Source organism: Callithrix jacchus, chromosome 15 (assembly GCF_049354715.1).
Source record: "Callithrix jacchus isolate 240 chromosome 15, calJac240_pri, whole genome shotgun sequence".
NCBI classification, from domain to species: Eukaryota; Metazoa; Chordata; class Mammalia; order Primates; family Cebidae; genus Callithrix; species Callithrix jacchus.
The window spans coordinates 34,477,014-34,496,784 of record NC_133516.1 but is presented as its reverse complement, the minus strand read 5'-3'; the positions used below and the strand labels follow the sequence as shown (position 1 = coordinate 34,496,784).

The 19,771-nt window shown below is 54.3% G+C and overlaps 2 protein-coding genes across 5 annotated transcripts; one reads left to right on the top strand and one right to left on the bottom strand.

Annotated features, from left to right (window-relative positions):
* Positions 1 to 4,224: 4,224 nt before the first annotated feature.
* On the bottom strand, positions 4,225 to 10,369 carry PARP3 (poly(ADP-ribose) polymerase family member 3). 4 transcript variants are annotated; one of them, XM_035275698.3, is made up of 11 exons: positions 9,585 to 10,369; positions 9,098 to 9,287; positions 8,454 to 8,579; positions 8,092 to 8,280; positions 7,760 to 7,892; positions 7,448 to 7,674; positions 7,034 to 7,183; positions 6,738 to 6,824; positions 6,326 to 6,503; positions 5,180 to 5,335; positions 4,225 to 4,764 (listed from the first exon to the last, which is right to left on the bottom strand). In XM_035275698.3, exons 2-11 carry the CDS (start codon positions 9,278 to 9,280, stop codon positions 4,595 to 4,597), a joined length of 1,599 nt encoding a protein of 532 aa, XP_035131589.2. In that variant the 5' UTR covers positions 9,281 to 9,287; positions 9,585 to 10,369; the 3' UTR covers positions 4,225 to 4,594. The 4 variants fall into 4 exon arrangements, with proteins under 4 accessions (XP_035131589.2, XP_008980004.3, XP_008980008.3 ...); XM_008981756.5 differs by having other exon boundaries at positions 9,946 to 10,369; XM_008981760.5 differs by having other exon boundaries at positions 9,098 to 9,282; positions 9,946 to 10,369.
* Positions 10,370 to 10,707: 338 nt separating this feature from the next.
* On the top strand, positions 10,708 to 19,136 carry RRP9 (ribosomal RNA processing 9, U3 small nucleolar RNA binding protein). Its single transcript, XM_002758400.6, has 15 exons — positions 10,708 to 10,871; positions 11,147 to 11,229; positions 14,426 to 14,535; positions 14,899 to 14,966; positions 15,048 to 15,089; positions 15,363 to 15,489; positions 16,075 to 16,199; positions 16,280 to 16,372; positions 16,907 to 17,007; positions 17,090 to 17,224; positions 17,308 to 17,370; positions 17,782 to 17,927; positions 18,007 to 18,086; positions 18,789 to 18,862; positions 18,968 to 19,136. The coding sequence occupies exons 1-15, from the start codon at positions 10,719 to 10,721 to the stop codon at positions 19,059 to 19,061; spliced, it is 1,494 nt and encodes a 497-aa protein (XP_002758446.5). The 5' UTR covers positions 10,708 to 10,718; the 3' UTR covers positions 19,062 to 19,136.
* The last annotated feature ends 635 nt before the right edge of the window (positions 19,137 to 19,771 follow it).

Below are 19,771 nucleotides of genomic sequence, written 5' to 3'. Positions count from 1 at the left end.
TGGTCTGGCTCCTGCAGGGCAACCCTCACCTCTGGGCAGCAGAGCACCATTTGCTTCCTTGATCTCCCCATTCTTAGGGTGGTAGTGACTTCTAGCTGTTGCTAATCTTTGGATTGCGGCATCATCCCCCATTTGGTCATTCAATTCTTTCCCTGTATCAAATTTCCCTTGTCTGAAATACCTAGGGTAATTTCTATCTTGCTGACTGGATGTTAACTGACATATATTCTACTGTCCACTCTCTACACAGTGGCTGAAGTGGATCTCTCTAAAAACAAAGAAGATGGGGCATGACCCAGCTTTCATCCCTCCAAGAGCTTCCCATCATCAGAATAGATCAGAATAGAATCTCAGCTCTTCTGTGATGTGAGCTAGGCCCTATTATCTGCCTTTTCTGCCCATCTCTGAGCTCACCCACCTTGCTCACAGTATTTCTAGCAACAGCAGTCTGCTTGCTGTTTCTTCTGCCCATCAAACCAGTTTCTTTGCATCTGGTGTTTCCATTGACAGAACACCCTTCCTGAAGATCTGTCCATGGCTTGCTCCCTCACATGATTCAGGTCTCTACTCAAGAGGGACCTTCAGTGACCGTCTTTTCTAAAATCGTCCTACCTTCTTATCACTCAAATCCTTTTATCCTGCTTTATTTTTCTTCCCAGCACTTTCCATACCTGCTGTGGTATTTCATATTTATGCACACATTTGCTTAGAACCTGCTTTGCTGGAATGTAAGCTCCATGAGAGCAGGGATCTCATGAGTCTTACTTGTAACGCCTGTGCCCCTAGCACCCCTCACAGGCACATGGTCAGCATCACTGCAGATCTAGATGACTAGACATGGGCCTCCTGGTTTGACTAATTTTGTGCTGGAATTAAAAAGACTCCAGTGTAGTTCTCCATTATTCAGATGAGAAAAGTAGGGCCCAGAGAGGGGAGAAATGTGTCCCAGATCACATAGCTGAGTTGGACCTGGAATCCAGGTCACTTGCTTCCTAGAGCTACATCCACACAGGTGTCCCTTCCTGTCCTTGGCTACAACTTGAGCTTGGGCATTTGCTTCTAGGAGGTGAAGCTGGATTTTTGAAGTTTTGGTCCCTACCCAGGCAGCCCTGTAGGCCTGGGGCAGCCCTTGAGCTACCAGGCCCTGGAGAGAGCTCAGCAGGGCCAGGTGGGAGCAGCAAATGAGAAAAGTGGACTAGGGTGGGGTGGGGACTACGGTGGGTGCAGAGTTCATGCTCCCTTTAACATCATTAATACGAATAAAAAATTAAAACACCTTGTTAGCACGTGTATATGTGTGTGTGTATTGCAAAATTTGCAAAACACAAAACAAAACAAAATTTAAAAAGTCACAGGAAGAATATGCCAGAAACTAAGAAACTGGCTCCTTCCAGCAGGTGAGTAGGAATGGAGTGAGGGGATAGAAGGACTCTGCTTGCATAGAGTGGACCTTTTGGAACTATATTAATGTTCCACATATTGAAAACGATACAGTAACAAAGAAGAATGTAGACAGAAATGATTGAGCTGACCTGTATTTCAAACCATAACATAACCTCACTGAAGAGAAAGAACCAATCCAAGTAACATCTGAACCTGTATTCAAACTGTTACTTTGACCATGGACCCTCAGTCTAAGGACAAAAAGATAATCTTGAGTAAGATCAGATACATCATGAGCTCTATTTAGAACGTTTGTTTTTCACAGGGTATGGGTATGGCAATTCTGCAACTCGTTTTTGTGTAGAATTGAGCAAATAGGTAGATGTATTGATGTTGATGGAAACCCAGGTTCTTACTGTTTGAGAACCGAGGAAATAGGGACTTGGGGAAGAACGGAAGAACTCTGTGGTATTTGATTGGAACTGGAGAAATAGGTATAGAGAGATGTGTTTGTTTTTTATTCACACATACTTATTCCTTCTCCCCCTTCTTTTTTTTCCTTTTTTATTTTTAGAGACAGAGTCTCAGTTTGTCATTCAGGCTGGAATGTAGTGCTGCAATCATAACTCACTCCAGCTTTGAACTCTTGGGCTCAAGAGATCCTCCTGCTTTGGCCTCTCAAAGTGCTGAGGTTACAGGCGAGAGCCACTGTGCCCAGCCATATCTACACATTCCTTAGCTCTCTTTGCTGAAAGGACTTAAAAGCAATGACACCTTAGTACCAAGAAGCACATCTACCGCCCAGATCTTGGATTCTAAATAACATTTCCTGCTCCCAGGAACCAGGGCTCCTTGGAGAAATGGCTGATTCCAGGTTTGTACAAGATGAACCTGGAACATCTTGTGATGCCAAAGAGAAAGGATATGCTCAAAAAAAAAAAAAAAAAAAATGATCGGGACACAGAAGGGACCTTCTGCTGGCCAAATCTAGGACAATTTGAGGCTCAAAAATAAATGACAGTAATGGATTATAACTCACTGAATAAAATAAAATCCATGAGTCTATACTGATAACAAAGACAGAAAGGATATTGTTAACTAATATTATAAAGGAAATGATGGAGTTAGATAACTACCATTTCCAACCATCTTAGCAAAAATTGATTCAGGTAATTGATTTCTGGTAAATTATCAATGGATATTAAAGCTAGCGGGTGAAAGGTGATGAAAAAAGGGACATTTACACCCCACAGTATTTCCCCACAGATTACTGATTAATTACAAAGGAGAGAAATGGTAGCTTCACAGTGGAGAAACGTAGTGGACATCACCTTAATGGATGATCAAGGTTAATTAACATCACCAAGAATGGGCCATGCCCCTACGGATGGAATTCACTGAGGGCATATCATTTATGTCATGTTCCTGCCTATGCAATACCTAAATCTAATCACGACAAAGCATCAGAGAAACCTGAACTCAGAAACATTCTATAAAACTGGCCTATATTCTGCAAGAATTCAAGAATGTCAAAGTTATAAAAGAAAAAAAAAAGCTGAGGAGTGTTTTCAGATTAAAGGAGACTAAAGGGACACAACATCTAAATGTACCGTGCAACCCTAGCCTGGACGTCGCCTGCTCCAGCTCTCCTCATCTGTGGGTAGGATGACCTGCTCGTGACCACTGGCATTTCTGCCTGAACAGCCTCCTTTCATGGTTGCAGAGCTGTGCTCCTCTGACATGTGCTCAGCTTGTTTGTAGTATTTAGATTAAGACATAAAGGAGGCTGGGTGCAGTGGCTCATGCCTGTAATCCCAGCACTTTGGGAGGCCAAAGCAGGAGGATCACCTCAGCCCTGGAGTTTGAGACCAACCTGGGCAACATGGCAAAACTCAAAAATTAGCCAGGTATGGTGTCATGTACCTGCAGTCCCAGCTACTCTGGAGGCTGAGGTGGGAGGATCACCTGAGTCTGGGGAGGTTGAGGCTGCAGTGAGCAGTGGTTGCATCACTGCACTCCAGCCTGGGTGACAGAGTTAGACCCTGCCTCGAAAACAAAAAGACACAAAGGGATATTTGGTGCTAAGACATGAGGAATGCTTGATTCACCTGGCAATGTTTGGGATGAAGGACAGAATCACCACGTGGGTCCCCAGATGACAAATAGTTCTAAGTTGATAGTCGGGGTCACCCTTGAAGGCTCAGTGAGAGGAGGCAGGTTGTTGCAGTGATGGACCAGGAGGGACAGGGGTATGTACATGATCCACATCAACCTATGTGAGTGCTCACTCCCTGGAGTGTGGCTGGAGGCTCAGGCCCAGCACAGCTGTGGCACAGACAGGTAGAGGCTGGAGCAATAGAACACCGTGTTTACTAAACCTGCTTGTGCGTGCCTGCACTTTAGCCTACCTTGTGACCATGTGGCTCCGATGTGCAGTCCAGGCCAGGATGGACGGCCTGGGTGGATGTGGGACCCAGCCCACTCTCAGCTGTGCCCCTTGAGTAGGCTGCTGCATCTGTGTCCCTGTAATACGTCCCCACCACACCCATCACTTTAGGAGGCAAGACTCTGGGGCCACAGCCATGCCAAGGCTAACAGGGATTGGAGGGAAGGGGGATCGATGTCTGGGACACTGGGGAGCCTGGCAAGAGGGAGCGATATGGATCCAGCAACCATCCAAGGGGAATGAAATCACCGTGTCCACGAGATGTCTTCACTGCCAGTTCACTGCAGCACTGTTTACAATAGCCGAGAGATGGGAGCAACCTCAGTGTCCACCGATAGATGAACGGATAGAGGAAAGGTGGAGCATATACATAACAGAGTACCATTCAGCCCTAAAAAGGGAGAAAATCCTGTCCTTTATGAACATGGGTGAACCTGGTAGATATTATGCTAAGTGAAATAAGCCAGGCACAGAAAGACAAACATCACATGACCTTGCTTACACGTGGAACCTAAAAAAGCTGCCTTATACAAGTAAAGAGTAGAACGCTGGGGGGAGAGGGACGGGGCAGCTGTGGGTCAAAGAACACAAAATTTCAGTCAGACAGGGGAGGAAATCCAGGGATCTTGTACAGCTTGGTGACTGTAGTTAACAACAATGTATTGCATTCTTGACAAAAGGAGTGATATGGGGGAACCAGAGATGGGACGGAAGAGTGAAGATCGCCGTCCAGCCCAGCAGGACCCAGGGGAACAGAGTGGGCACTCAGAGGTGAACCTCCAGCAGGTAGCGCAGGCGACACTGGCTCTCCTGGTAGATGAGATACTCGCTCTGGGAGAATGTGGAGCTGCTGAACTCTGGGCAGGGCACAGGCTGGCCCTGGGGCACCACTACTCGCTGGCCATCCAGCTCCAGCTCAGTGTCCTGGGTCGGATCTGCAGGGCACATCAAGGGCCAGGGTGGCTCAGGGGTCACTGGTCCCTGGCCTTACAAATAAGTCCTGCCTGCTATGGTCTCCACATCTGTCAGAGGGCATGCCTGCTCATTCCACCTTGCCCACTTCCAGACCACGGCATAGGCTGGGGCTTCTGCCTGGAGTGTCCGTCCCGCCTTCTCTCTGGGAAACCCCTACTCATCCTTCAATGCTCGGTCAATGACTGAGCACTGAGCATTTCCTCCGGGATGCCCAGGAAAGATTTGTTGAACCAGTGGATGTTTGTCAAATGACAAAGTGAGTGGCTACAGGGAAGTTTCTTTTTGTCCCTCTTCACAGCCCCTTCCCTGAAAATGTCCCAGCCCCTACCTCAGCCCTACCTCTCTCCTTGGCCTGTTCAGCTTCTGAGGACTCACCAGGCTCGGTGTGGCCTCGGGCAATGACACTGTTGAAGCCAGGAGGTGGGGTCTTCAAGCTGGGGTTGTCCGTGGTGATACGGTACTCTCTGCCCAGGGCCACCTCACCCAGGAACATGTAGCCGACGTAGTGGTCCCCACAGTTCATGCCAGTAACTGGAGAACACAGGGAGGCACCGGCAGGCAGCTCAGCCTGCCTCCTGCTAACCCGAGGGCTCTTCTCTGCTGTGATGTTATCCCTTCTGGCTTTGCTGCTCCAGCCCAGAAAAGGCTCACTCACCTCCAGCCGTCACTCCCTCCTTGTCCTAGCCTGCTCCCTGTGGCCAGGCCTCTGCACCCGCTGCTGTCCTCATGAAAGTCAGCAATGGCCTCCCAGTGACCAAACCCGGGGCAGGGGCTTTCCTCCCTGGCCCGCTCTGCTGCCTTTGCTGCTGGTATCATTAGCCCCTACCTGGGACTCCTCACGCTGGCTCTCCTGAGCCTACCCCCCCCACTGTTTCCCAAGCTCCTCTGCCCTCCTGGTGGACCCCTTGCTCTTGGTGACCTCAGGCATCCTAGAACTTCAGCCCCATCTGTTCTGGGATGTATCCTTGGTCCTTGCTCTCTTGGCCTTACAAATGGTGGTGGCCTCCAATGATGGGGTCAGCCTGGGAGGTCATTTCAGTGAGGACACTCCTGGCCAGAAACTCGGAAGTCACTGGAAACAGCGTTGACCCTTTCCCACATGCTGGCCACCCCACCTCCCACACATCCATCTCATGGGCTCCCTCCCCCGCACCTCCTAGCCCTGGACCACGCACCCCTCACATCTGGCCTGAATGAGAGCATGGCCTCCCTGCAGCCTCTGGCTGCTGTTACCCTCTCCACAGCTGTAGCCACTGAGATCCTGCCACAGACAAGTCCAGCTGGGCTCGCCATCACTCCCATCCTATCTGCATTACCTCCTCCAGGAAGCCATCCCTGACCATCAGGCACTTCCCCTGAGACCCCCACCCTAAAGCCCAGGACAACCCACTAAGCACTGTAGTCATTAACCACTAAATGATTCTTCTTTCTGATCCACCATGAGTTTCCAGTGGGCAAGGACTGGGCCCCATCCACCTTAGTGCCAACCCTCCCAGGGCCAGGCTTAGAGGGAAACATCACCATAGCCAGCTGATTTGCTGTTCTCTGAGGCGAAGTAGATGCCCTTGCCAACACGCCCACCAGAATGTGGCATGATGCGGAGCCCACTAGTGAGGATGGCGGCCACCATGGCCACGTTGGTGCCGTGCCACAGCAGCCTCCGATTACCCAGTCTGGAGTGGGCCTGGAATCTGTCTCCCTGAGTGGAAAGGATGTGAGAAATGGGAGTCATGCCACCCAAGCACTCGGTCGCCTTGCCCTGCTGCTCAGAGGTGTGACCAAGGCTGAGGGCCCCTCTGCTTACTCATGCACACTCATGGCCTGGCAGAAACTGTGCAGAGTTGCTAAACAATTTGCTAAGGGGCAGATAAGCCAAGGACATCTTCCTAGGGCACAGGGGTGATGGTGGAGGGGGTGGGGGAATCTCCCTCACCTCCCCTTCTCGGTTCACTCTCCAAACGTGTTGAAGAGTAGGGCACCTGTGGTTGTTGCCAGTCTGTTTTAAGTAGGTCTGTATCACCTGTAGGGAGAGCAAAAGCTGGGTGCCAGGGTGGGAGGCTCAGGAGCTAATCCCCGTCTCCTCATCCCCCTAGTCCCAAGCCCTCCGCAGGCCCTGGAGACACAGGAAGAGAAGGCTGAGGGCGAGTATTCCTCTGGGTACCTGGAGGGCAGGTGGGCAGAGGGATGGGGCTCACTGTTAGCCTGGCCCCTCTGTGGGGCCCAGCTCACCTTGTACTCAGGTGCCCCAGGGTCCAGCAGCTGCAGCTGGCACTTGAGAAGCAAATAGTCTCGGTCTAGGGGGTGTGGCACCTCCTCTACCATCTGCTCCTGCTCAGGGGCTGCCTGCAGGGCCTGGGCCAGCTCGATGTCCGCCAGCACCTAGGATGATGGGCCCCGGCCGCTCATCTTCCCATGTGACCTCTGGCCTACCTTCTCCTCTCTCACATGCCTGGTACTGCAGCCACCCCACCTGTGTGTCCCCCGTCCCATCACCCCATCTGTCTGCCAGGCCTTCCCCACCCATCTGTCAGCTTTCCCAGGCAGTCCACCCCTCTGGGCCTTCTTGGCCACCTGTCCCTCGTCTCGCTCGTCGCCTAGGCTGTCAGTGCCCCACTGCCTGCCCACACCCCTGCCAGTCCTCACCAGCAGCATGTCCTTCTTGGCCTGCAGAAGCTCCGGGGTGTTGATGGGTGGGGGCCGGCTACGGCCAAAGTTGTGCGGGATGATGGTGTAAAAGTGGGAGGACAGTTCCTCCAGGCTCTGGCCACCATCCCTGGGGCCTTTCAGGGCGTCTTCCAGTGCCTCCAAGGCCTCGAAGCCCCTCGAAATCTGCTGCTTGCTCAGCTTTCCCAGGGGCATCTTCTTTACATCTAGGGGGACAGGGGACTGGGGAGACTCAGCTTCGCAGCCCTGCCTCCCTGAGGCCCCTGCCACCCTGCCTGCCTCACCCCTCACCCAGGTCCATGAGGGTCATGGCATTCTTGAACATCTCCTTGCTGAAGATGTTAGTGATGAGCTTCTGCGTGGCTGGGTCTAGGGAGCAGGGCTGCACCCGCTTAGCCACAGTCCTTACTGGGCCTCCGTCCACCTGAAGATACAGGGCACATGTGAGCAGGAGTGGCTGGGCAGGGTGTGACACCAGATAGAGACCAGCCAGCCTGAAGCCAGAGGGGAGTTCTGTGCCTGAGGCTGCACAGCTGGGCAGTGGCACAGCCCAACGAGTGGGGACTCTCCAGCCAGTGCCCTCCCTCTGCCCAGGGCCCACCTCCCTTCCCTGGCCCTCTCACCTTCACCACAGCTTCCTGGGCCTCATCCTCTCCCTGCACTTCGATAAGTGTGTACTTGCCGGGGTGGGCCACAAATTGGTCTCGCTCTGCCCATTTATTTTTGGTCTTTTCCTGAAATTTCTTCTCAAAGTCCTTCTTTGCATCTTCTAGTGTTGTGAAGGGGTTCAGCTTCGACTGGCCGAGCTCTCCCTGCCACCCACAGACAGCCTTCAGGGGTGTGCCCACCATCAGCGTTTGCTGGACTGTGTGCTGGGCCAGGCCCTATGCTGAGCACCCCTGGACAGTTGGGGATGCCGCCCAGTCAGTAGCCGAGGCCTTCTGGGGACCCTGGGCAGCATGTGCAGAGCAGGCAGGGCACTCACCACGCGGCCCCAGCGGGTCCAGCAGGCGAAGCGGCTGCCGTCTTGGAGCAGCTGGATGACGTAGAACTTGTTGTTGTTCTTCCCGATGTTGGTCTGGTTGAGGGTGCAGTCATAGTCCTCATGCACCTAGGCCAGAGGGGAGGTGGGGGCAGGCTGGCTGGGGTCAGATGGGGTGCCTGGCTGCACACTGAGAGGGTGCCAAAGTGGACAGGAGTCTGACGGCAGTGGGAGTCAGAGGGACCCTGTCTTGGAAGCTTGGGTGGTCATGGCTCTTCCCTAGGGGATGTGGTGTGATACTTACTTGCATGGGGGTATTGGGGGTTCTGGGAGGACACAGCTGGGCCCTAAATGGGGAAACCCAAGAGGGACATGGCTCTGCCCTGAGGGGACATGGGTGAGCGCCGGGGAGACTGAGGTAGTCAGAGCCTTTCCCTAAGCATGCTGGGCGGAGGCCTGCATGGGGTCTGAAAAGCAGACATGACCTGCTTAGATCTGATGGGATGTCTGTGGTCAGAAGAACATGGTCTTGCTCTGCACTTACCGGGGGCCTTGGGCTCCAAAACCAGAACTGAGTCCCAAGAGGGAGGCCTGGGTGTGCTTGTGCTTATCAGTGGGCAGGCTCTGGCCTGGCTGGGGCCACTCACCTGGGTCTCAGGGTTGCTGCTGAGTGGACACGTCGGGTCCACACGGATTATGCGCTTCTCTGCAGGTGCAGCCCTGAGGGCCTCAGCGGTGGAGTGGAAGAGGTCCTTCTCCCCTGCCCCCTGCCGCCCCTTCTTTTTCTCAGGGCCCTCAGTCTGTACCGAGGGCTTCCGCTTTGGAGCCATGGCTGTCCTGAGGCACAGAGGGGCCCACAGGCCTCCATGGTCTCCTCATCCCCAATGCCCACTCTCACTCCCCACCACCGCCCTGGGCCTGTATAGCACCAACTTGCCCCACCCAGGGTTCCCTGTTCAGTGGCCTTCCACTGTGTCCTCTGTCCACTCTGCATTCCCAGCCCCAGACCACACCCAGCTCTTTGTCACTCAGAAACACTCCTTTCCCCAATCCCAAGTGCAAGGTTAGGACTCTGTCCAGTCTGCCCACTCTGGTCAACAGAGTCTGCCTGGCTCCCTACCGTCTCCAGCTCACCTTTGAGTCCTGAGGGATAGGGAAAGTGAAAGGAGGAACGCTCCAGTCCACTTAGGGGCTCCTCCCCCTGTGTCAGCTAGTTTAGCCCTGGCGTGGCTAATGGGCTGAGTCACAGAGCTATGGGGGAGGGTGGACAGAGGATCCTGGGGGCAGGACTCTTGGGGCCAGATTTATCCCCCTGAAGCTTAGAACCCAGTGCTGTAGAGGCCCTTCCCAATGGACTGAAGGGTTCTGGGAAGCCAGAACTCCAGATCAATGGCCTTGAACTGCCAGAGGGCAAAGGCCAGTCCCACCAGGCCTTGCCCAGCCCTGCCCTGCTCTGCCCTGCGGAGGACTGTGGGCAGGACCACAGGACACTCACCTAAGAAAAGCAGGGATATGGGAGAGGTCTTGGCTGCCACCCGACCTGGTTGTGTGCGCCTCCCAGGGCAGTCCCAGGTCTAGCATCTCCCCATGAGTCTCAGGCGTGACTTAGCGAGGGAATTCCCAAGAATCGCCAGACGCCGTATGTGCTTGTGTAAGGGTTAGATATCGGCTATTTGGCCACCAGTGGGGTGAAGCAGAGGCGGGGGCAGGTCGAGTCAGAAGACCAGTCCCACGGACGAGTGGGCACTCGATCTGGCATATCCAAGGACCGGGCAGTCGCGTCCGTAACGCTGCTCATGTGGCCGGGGCCGGCAGCATGCATCTGTCGGTCGCCCGGTGACCTTGGGTCCGGGTACAGGCACTGCCTCCCTCTCCCCGGGGCTGCTTGGATCCCCGCTGGGCCTAGCGCCTGGCTGCCCAAGGAGGGGAGGAGTCACGCTCCAGAACGCGGATGGGTTCCGCGTCTCTGGCGCCCCCCAGCGGCCAAAGGGCGCAAACAACGAGAAGGCTCTTGCTCCGACTTCGAAGTCGGCCAGCAGCAGGGCGCAAGCGCCGCAGCTTCAGGCCGGAAACGCCCGGGAGACGCCGGCTTCCCACTACCGCCTAGTGCAGGAGCCCATAGAACTCCAGGAGGCGGGGCCAAAAGCGTGCATCCTATGGGTGCTTGGGGGCGTGGCAGAGCCAGCCGAAGGACCCAATGGAGCAGTGGAAGGCGGGGCCCGGGCTGTGGAAGCCTATCAGGACGCGGAATCTTGCCATGCGGCTAGGATGCGGGGAGGGTTCGGTTGCCACGTGAGTTCTCCGGTGGCTGCTAGCACACACCCGGTGGGCAGCATGTCGGCAAAAGCGGCGGCTCGTAAGCGGGGAAAGCTGGTTTCGGGGGCCGGGGCTGGTGCGGCGGCCGGCAAGCGGCGGCGAAAGGTGAGCATGGTGCTTCTGCGGGCCGCGGTATTCCCTGGTGCTGGGGCAACCGTCATCCCATCAAAGGGACTCGGGTCCGGGCCCTTCCCCAGCCCTTCGCCCGGGACACCAGCTTCGTTCCGCTCTCCGCTAGCCAAATCCTAGAAAGCCGTGCGCTTAACCCGGGAGCCACTGCCTTTACCATCCTAGGGCTCGTGAGGGACCCGAGGAGGCCCCTGAGTCAATGCCACGGTAGTCGGGACTCTTGACCAAAGAAAGGACCGTATAATTCCTAGGCCGCCTCCGCGGGGAACAGGGGCAAATCCAAAGGTGGCACCAAGATGAATGAGGAGATCTCCAGTGACTCTGAGAGCGAGAGGTGAGCTGTTCTTTTCCACCTAGTGGGAGGGAAAACTGAGGCCTATGGTGCCTGGAAGACTCAGTGAGTCCGGACAGAGCTAAGCCTAGAACCCAGGACTCTGGCCTTGGCTCTGAGATCTTGGCTCTTTCCTTTAGTTTTTGGTCCTGCAAAGTCTCGTTTCTGCGAGGTCTGTGGATGGGAAGGACCCCGGGCCCCAGTCCGAAGCTACTGCCACCTCCTTAGGTTTTGGCAGGGAGCTAAACATGGAACTGGACTGATTGTGAAATTGCAGGAAAACAGAACAAAGCTGTCACATATTTCTTGCATCCCTCTCCCCTTGCCAGTTTTCCTGCAATTTCACAATTACTGGAGTCCCCTGTCTCTTAACATGCCAGGCACTGTCTTCCCTATTGAAAGCGCAGAGTTAGGCAGGTGGGTGAAGAGAGTGTGTTGTAATGAGATGTGTATCTTATAGTTGTGTGTCTGGGAACAGGGAGGGACATTTAAATAGGGTCTTGAGAGATGAGGAGGAGTCTCTCATGGAGAGGTAGGGAAGGCATTCAGAGATCAGAGGAAAGTTTGAGGTGTAAGTGTGCCAGAATGGGTGATAGAAAAGATGGAAGGGGCTGGGCCTGGTAACTCACACCTGTAATACCAGCACTTTGGGAGGCCAAGGTGGGAGGATTGCTTGAGGTCAGGAGTTTGAGACCAGCCTGGACAACATAGCGAGATCTCGTCTGCACAAAAAATAAAAAAGTTAGCTGGCTATGGTGGCATGCACCTGTAGTCCCACCTACTCGGGAGGCTAAGGTAGGGGGATCCCTTCCCAGGAAGTTGATGCTGCAATGAGCTAAGATCGTGCACTGACCTCCAGTCTGAGTGACAGAGCAAGACCTTGTCTATACAAAAACACAATAACAGGAGGGGTGGTCATAGGTGCATGCAGATTCTAAAGGGCTTTGAATGCCTCTCTAATTTCTGCAGATGATGGGTGTGGTTGCTTGCAGGATTCCAAAGAGTCAGGCAAGGTGTCAGGCCTGACCCTGTGGGTTAGAGCTCTTGGATCAGGGAATCCTAGTGTCTTCCTTATGAGTTGACTTGAGAACCTCCCTTCTAGAATTGAGTATATGTTGCCTTAATTTGCCTGCAGAAAGACTTAATGTACTTTTTTTGTGTTTGAGACAGAGGCTCACTCTGTTGCCCAGGCTGGAGTGCAGTGATGCGATCTTGGCTTACTGCAACCTCTGCTTCCCTGGTTCAAGTGATTCTCCTGCCTCAGCCACCTGAGTAGTTGGGATTATAGTCCTGTACCACCACGCCTGGCTAATTATGTATGTGTAGTAGAGATGGAGTTTCACCGTGGTGGCCAGGCTGATCTCAAACTCCTGACCTCAATTGATCCACCCACCTCAGCCTCCCAGAGCGCTGGGATTACCAGCATGAGCTACCATGCCCAACCATTAATGTACTTTTCTTAATCGGAAGTTTAAGAAAAGTGGGTAAGTGTATGCCAGGAAGGTTATTGTGGATGAGTGTGTGCCAGGCTAGTGTGGGCTAAGCACTTTTAAATATTTTTTAAATGTGTTGTGAAGCGTGTTAGATACAGAAGAGTGAATGATAGACATTTGTAATGTAGAGAGTAGTGGTAAAATGGTAAACCTCTGCACTTACCACTTAGGTTAAGAACTAGAACATTTGCAGCAAGTTAGAAGCCCCAACTGTTATTCCTAAATTGAGTTAATAATTTCTTTGGTTTCTTTCTTCTTCTTTTAAAAAATTAATATTTTCCATTTAGGTATAATTTACATATAGTAACATTCACTTTTTAAAGTTATGGTTCAGTGAGTTTTGACAAATAGTCATGTAACTACCACTACCTTGAAGATATACAAGGGTTTCATCACCCTCCAAAACTCTTTCTGCTCCTTCATAGTCAGCTCCTCTCCCTCCCCCGGTCTGTGGTAGCCACTGCCCCTAGAATTGTGTGTTTTCTAGTGTGCCATGTAAATGGAATCGTAGTGTGTACTTCCCTTGCATTTCTTTACTGTTCTGCCTCTGACATATGAATCCTTCAACAATAGATTGATTCATTTGGCTAAATTGAGTAGAAGTCCGAACTTAACACAGGTCCCTTGGCCGTGTAAGAGAAGGGCAGCACCAGCCCTGTTGTCGGCCAGAGACCTGCCAGGCATAGGGCACTAAATGATTTCTGGGGCATGGTCCAGCTTTGGCTTTCCTGAGAGTTTTCAAGGTCCCTTCTGGGGAAGTCAGGGGCAGGGTTGTGAGTGAGTCCTGGAAACACGGTTAGGGCAATGGACAGAGACTAGATGTCTGCGGGCACATGATCAGAGGGAATGGGCTGCCCTGGATTTTCTGTGTTTGAGTGCCCATGACCTACTCCCAGCTCCCAGAAGCAGGTCAAAGCAGGACCTATCTTTGAGCGAAGTGAGTACTCTCCGCTGGTCTGGGGACTGGGGGCATGGAGGGGAAAGCAGTTACTTCACCAGTAAAGGTCAATCCTCAAGCAGTGAAGGTTCATTTGGAACCTCATCCCCAGGGTAAAGGATGGTGCAGTGGTGATGACAGTCCCGGTGTGTCTTCCTGGTGGGTCCCTGGATCTGACTGCTCCCGTCGTGTCTGGGGATGGTGTCCTCTTCTCTGGTTTCTGGCATCCCTCGCCTTCCCTTTCCCAGCTTACTCTCTTGTTTGGGGAGTACCTCCTCTATCCTTCTTAAGAAAAAGAGGGAGAAACAATTCTGTGGCATCTTGCACACCTGGCAGTGTTGCTGATCGTTTGGGCATGGCATTTTAGGGGTCAGCATGTTCCTCCAGAGCTGTGTGTGTGAGGCTCCTCTGTCTCATTCTCAATATTGCTGTTGAGATGCCAGAGCATTCTGATTCCTGACTCTTTGTATGTGACCTGATTTCTTTTGGAAGCCTGGTTTCTCTCGGAAGCTTCCTCTTTCCCCCAGAGCTGAGAGGCTTTAGTGATCTCTTTGGGATTTGGGTCTGTTTCCGCCCTTCTGTGGGCCACTGAGTGGGGCCTTTTAGCTTGGAGAGTCACATCCTTCAACTTTCTGCAGTGTAGTTACCGGCCATATGGGCTGGCGGGGATGGGGAAGGTTGGATAACAAGGTAAGCATTTAGAAGGCAGGGTCCTAGTGGCCAGAGGAACAAGCTGAGCCCCTCAGACCCAGCCCCTCCCTGCCCACAGCCTACCTCCAAGGAGGCCTGAGGAGGAGGAGGAGGAAGAGCTGGAGGAAACAGCCCAGGAGAAGAAGCTGCGCTTGGCCAAGCTCTACCTAGAGCAGCTCCGACAGCAAGGTGAGCCAGTGCGCAGGCCGGCCCTGGCAGGGCTGGTGCCTGTGTTGGTCTGCTGCCTGCCGTTGCAGCCCCAGCCACCTGATGGGTGACTGACGTGGGTGCCCAGTGAGTGCCTAGGCTGTCGGTACTGGCTGCCCTGTGGGGGTGGCCAGGAGCACTCATGGGCCTTCCAGGGAAGCCAGTACTGACAATAAGTACTGATCCAATAAGTAAAGTCATGAAGAAACCCTCCAGCCTGCCCTTCCCTCTGCTGAGGCAGCTGGAACTTCCTGCATTACCCAGCCCTGGGACAGTGGGATGGGGACAGGATGGGAGAAGAGGGTTCTGAGCCTCGGTTTACTTGGTCTGGTCTGTCCTGCGCAGAGGAGGAGAAGGCTGAGGCCCAAGCATTTGAGGAGGACCAGGTGGCGGGGCGCCTGAAGGAGGATGTGGTAGGTGTGGAGGGAGAGTTGGTGGAGGCAGGGGTGGAGCTGATCTGCTCCCAGGGTCCCATCTGACTCTTCTCCATGCAGCTCGAGCAGAGGGGCAGGCTGCAGAAGTCGGTGGCAAAGGAGGTGAGTGGGCGTGGTAAGGTTGGAGGCAATTGGGGTCCCACCTGGGTTGGTGGGCAGGTGACTCAGTGGGGGCTCAGGGTGTGGGGGTCTTTGCTCTGGAACATGGTGGACACTTGGGACTATAGGGTCAGGTAAGGAGCTGGTCCCTGTAGCCTTGGGTCTGGTTTTCCTTCTGGCCAGGATGGGTGGGAAGGGCCAACACTGCTGGGTGGGGTTGATGGGGGTAGTGCCTTTATGCCACCAGCCACAGTGACCCAGCCCCTGTCCGCCCAGATCCAGGCCCCAGCCTCGACTGACATTCGCATTTTACGGGGGCACCAGCTCTCGATCACATGTTTGGTCATCACCCCCGATGACTCGGTCATCTTCTCTGCTGCTAAAGACTGCACCATCATTAAGTGTGAGTGAGTGTCTGGGTGGGGCCAGAGCCCCCATGGCACATCCAGGATGGCTGGTCAGGGGAGGCTGAGCCCTGAGCTGGAGGCAGATTTGCTTCCCTAGAGGTGCTCTCTAGGTGACAGTGGAAGCTGCTGCCCAGCAGTGGGGCTTATGAGCTCCCTGTCCCTAGAGACCTTTGGACAAAGTCAGGCTGATGATTTAACGGGAATCAGTATTGCAGGTGGGTGGCTAGACTAGAAGGCATTTGAGGCTGTGCAGTCCTGGGATTGAGTCCCTGGTCCTCCTGGGTTCCCATCCATTCTGGCTCAGCAGTTCTTCCTCCACTCACTGTGGTAACAGAAGAACTCACACCATCAATCCCTTGATTGTGTGATGGGCTTCATGGCTGCTGTTTGGCACTAATGTCCCTCTTCATAGATGAGGAAACTGAGGTCGCTTTTCTGCAGGCTCATGGTGGCTGGGCCAGGTCTTCTGGCCAAGTCCAGTCTGGGACCTTTGCCATGGCTCTTTATTCCATGCTTGAGAGGGGTTGCCAGCCAGCCCTCTCCCTGCATCCCAGTAGCTTCTCCCCCATCCCCCACGGCAGGGAGTGTGGAGAGTGGACGGAAGCTGCATGTGATTCCTCGAGCCAAGAAGGGTGCCGAGGGAAAGTCCCCTGGCCACAGCAGCCACATCCTCTGCATGGCCATCTCCTCTGACGGCAAGTACCTTGTAAGGCCAGGTTGGCCCTGGGGGCAGGTGGGAGGTCTGGTGCACAGTGGGTGCCTGTGGTCATTGTCTTCACCCCATAGGCCTCTGGTGACTGCAGCAAGCTCATTCTCATTTGGGAGGCCCAGAGCTGCCAGAACCTGTACACCTTCACAGGACACCGGGATGCAGTGTCGGTGAGGAGCTGGGCCTTAGCCAGTGGATAGTTAGCAGGCACGTGCTGAGTACGCTAGGCTCAGTGCTGGCCCCTGTGGTCTCCGTCCTCAGGGAACCTGCATCCTGGGGTATCGAGTGGGTAGTGAGTGGTGTTATAAAAGACATAAAGGGGCTAAAGGGATGGGGAGGACCTGGGGCAGACTGGGTTGAGCTTGCTCTGGAATCAGGGAGGGACTTGAGAAGTCTGCCTCTGGGTGGGTGTGGCAACGCTTTGGGGGACTAGGTGAAAGGATCATTTGAGTCCAGAAAGTGGAGGCTGCAGTGAGCTATGATTGCACCATTGCACTCCAGCCTGAGCAACACAGTGAGACTCTGTCTCCAAAAAAATAAAGAAGTCTGCATCTGCTCAGGGGCAGATGGGCATGTGTGCTGCACAAAAGTGCCTCCCAGGACATGCCACATGGCTTGCTTTTTGGGAAGTCCTCCTGGGGACTGACCTGTCTCTCGCCTGCTGTAGTCCAGGTCTCCTTTGTCCTCTCCCCATGCATCCTTAGGGGCTGGCGTTCCGCAGAGGCACCCACCAGCTCTACAGCACATCCCATGACCGCTCTGTGAAGGTGTGGAACGTGGCGGAGAACTCCTACGTGGAGACTCTGTGAGTGTGTGTGGGAGAGGGTGTGTGGATGCACGTGCGTGAGTTCACGCATGACCGCTATCCTGCTCTGTCCGCTCTCCAGCTTCGGGCACCAGGACTCTGTGGCTGCACTAGATGCCCTGAGCCGAGAGTGCTGTGTGACGGCCGGGGGCCGGGATGGGACTGTACGTGTGTGGAAGATCCCTGAGGAGTCCCAGCTTGTCTTCTACGGCCACCAGTAAGGTGGCCTGCCATGCCAGTGGGGGCTACATGGGCTGGGTGTGGGCTTGGGCCATGCCCCTCAACAGCTCCTTTCTCCAGGGGCTCTATCGACTGCATCCACCTAATCAACGAGGAGCACATGGTGTCTGGCGCAGACGATGGGTAAGGGCGCCTTTGAATGTCTCTGGCCTTCTGCTCCTGAGCGCTGGCTGCCTGCAGGGCCCTGAGCTTGCCTCATGGAACCCCCAGTGGGGTAGCTGTTGTAATCTCTTTTCATAGATGAGGACGCTGAGGCAGAGAGCTCAGATGACCTTGTCTGAGCTATGTGCTCTTGACCCCTTCCTGTCATGTGGCCTTTTTTCTTTTTTTAGAATTAAAAAAAATTTTTTGTGGGTACCTAGTGGTTGTATGTATTTATGTGGTACATGAGATATTTTGATGCAGGCATGCAATATGTAATGATCACATCATGGGAACGGTATATCCATCCCCTCAAGCATGTATCCCTTGTGTTACATGTGTTGCCTTTTCTGCCTCTGGCCCCTCACTGCAGTACTCCCTCCCTGTCCATAGTTCTGTGGCCTTGTGGGGCCTCTCCAAGAAGCGACCACTTGCCCTGCAGCGTGAAGCTCACGGGCTGCGGGGGGAGCCAGGCCTGGAGCAGCCCTTCTGGATATCATCGGTGGCAGCCCTCCTCAACACAGATCTCGTGGCCACAGGTGGGTGCCCTGAGAGGCAGGGAAGAGGGGCTGCCGGGTGGGCTGGTGTGGGGGTTTCTCACTGTCCCTGTCTCCCCAGGCTCCCACAGCTCCTGCGTGCGGCTTTGGCAGTGTGGGGAAGGTTTCCGGCGGCTTGACCTTCTCTGTGACATCCCCATGGTGAGTGAGTGGGCTTGAATGCTCAGCCTGTCTTTGCCACACTGCTGAGGCCCCTGGAATTAGCTTTTTAAGGTCTTTCTTCCTGTCAGAAGAGAACCTTCTCAGGGCAGGGCCAGCTCCTAGCACAGGGCCTGGCAGGAACCCTCCCCACTTTCCCTCTTCTGTTCCCCTTCCTAGCCTAGGCCCTGTCCAGGGTGCTGGGGTACAAGTCAGGGAGCAGCATGGGCAAAGGCATGGAGGCCTGGCCCTGTGATGGGTTTTGCACAGCTGGTGCCAGATTGGGTGCTAGGCTAGAGCATGTGGACTTGACTGTCCATACTGGGGTGACCTGGGGGAGAGTGGCAGGATCTGTCAGTGATGTGTGCTCAGAATGCAGGGTCTGGGTCAGTGGGGAGTCATGGGATCTCCAGGGCCCCACAACCAGAGCCAGCCTCAGGCCACAGCCTTGAAATACTTGGTGTACACTGCCTACTTCATCCTCACAAACTCACTGCCAGCCCAGTGTTCTGCTTACCCTCATCTCGCAGATTTGGAGGCTGAGGCCCTGATAGGTAAAAGGCTGGCCTGTGTCACCAGGTGTCAGAAGGCAGAGCAGGGATTTAACCCAGGCCTAGTAAGGCCCAGCCCTTGACTGTGATGCTGAAGATGGTAGTGCAGCAGCCTTCTAATGTCTTTTCATATTGTCTTTCTCTCTCTGCTCAGGTGGGTTTTATTAACAGCCTCAAGTTCTCCAGCTCTGGGGACTTCCTGGTAGCTGGGGTGGGGCAGGAACACAGGTATGTGTGGCCCTTGAGGGTGTGGGTGAGGTGGTGCAGGCTGGACAACTGCGTGGAAATGGGCTGGAGACTGGTCCGGGTCTAAGCTGCTTGTGCTCCCTGCAGGCTTGGCCGATGGTGGCGAATCAAAGAGGCTCGGAACTCTGTCTGCATCATCCCACTCCGCAGGGTCCCTGCACCCCCGGCTGCCGGCTCCTGATACTTACCCTCCTTATTTAAGTCCTTCCCAGGCCATGCCCCACCCTCTTTGTATTAAAAAGCCTCCTCTTTTGGGCCTTGTCTCTTGTAGCTTCTTGAGGGAGTGGAGTTGGGGGTGCATCAGGGGCTGGGTGGGAGGCGGCCTGGGAGGGACAGGGCTCCAGCAGTCTCCTAGCTCTGTCCCTCTGCTAACCGGAGGGTTGTTGTCCTTTTCCAAAGAACTTGGGATGGAGACCTCAGCTGGCTCCTGGCTCTTGGCCCCTCCCTGAGTGTCCTGCACGACCTCACTGGGCTAGCTGCCTGTCACTGCTCTTGGGTGGTCGGGGTCAGAAGCTGCTCGCCCTTTGAGCCATGGCTTGTAAGAGCTGGTGCTAGGGTCAGAACTGGACTGTAGACAGCAGACTTGCAAGTCAAGCTGGCTTGGCTTCCCCTCCCAGGTCAGGTCAGGAAGCTGGCAGGGACAGACTGCCCGTGAGATGTGGGGGTAGGGAGTGGGAACGGGACCCTGCAGTGGTGGGCTTGCTGTTTGGGGACAGGAGTCCAGGTTGGGAGGAGTGCTGTCTTTGGTCTAAATGTCAGAACCTGCCTGCGATGCTCATCACAGCCAGGACCTGCCTGCCAGGCAAGTGAGTGAAAGTGAATGCTCACTTTCCCTGATTTCGCTGAGGGGGTAGCTCTCTCCTGCTGTGGGGTGAAGCCAACGAAGAGGAG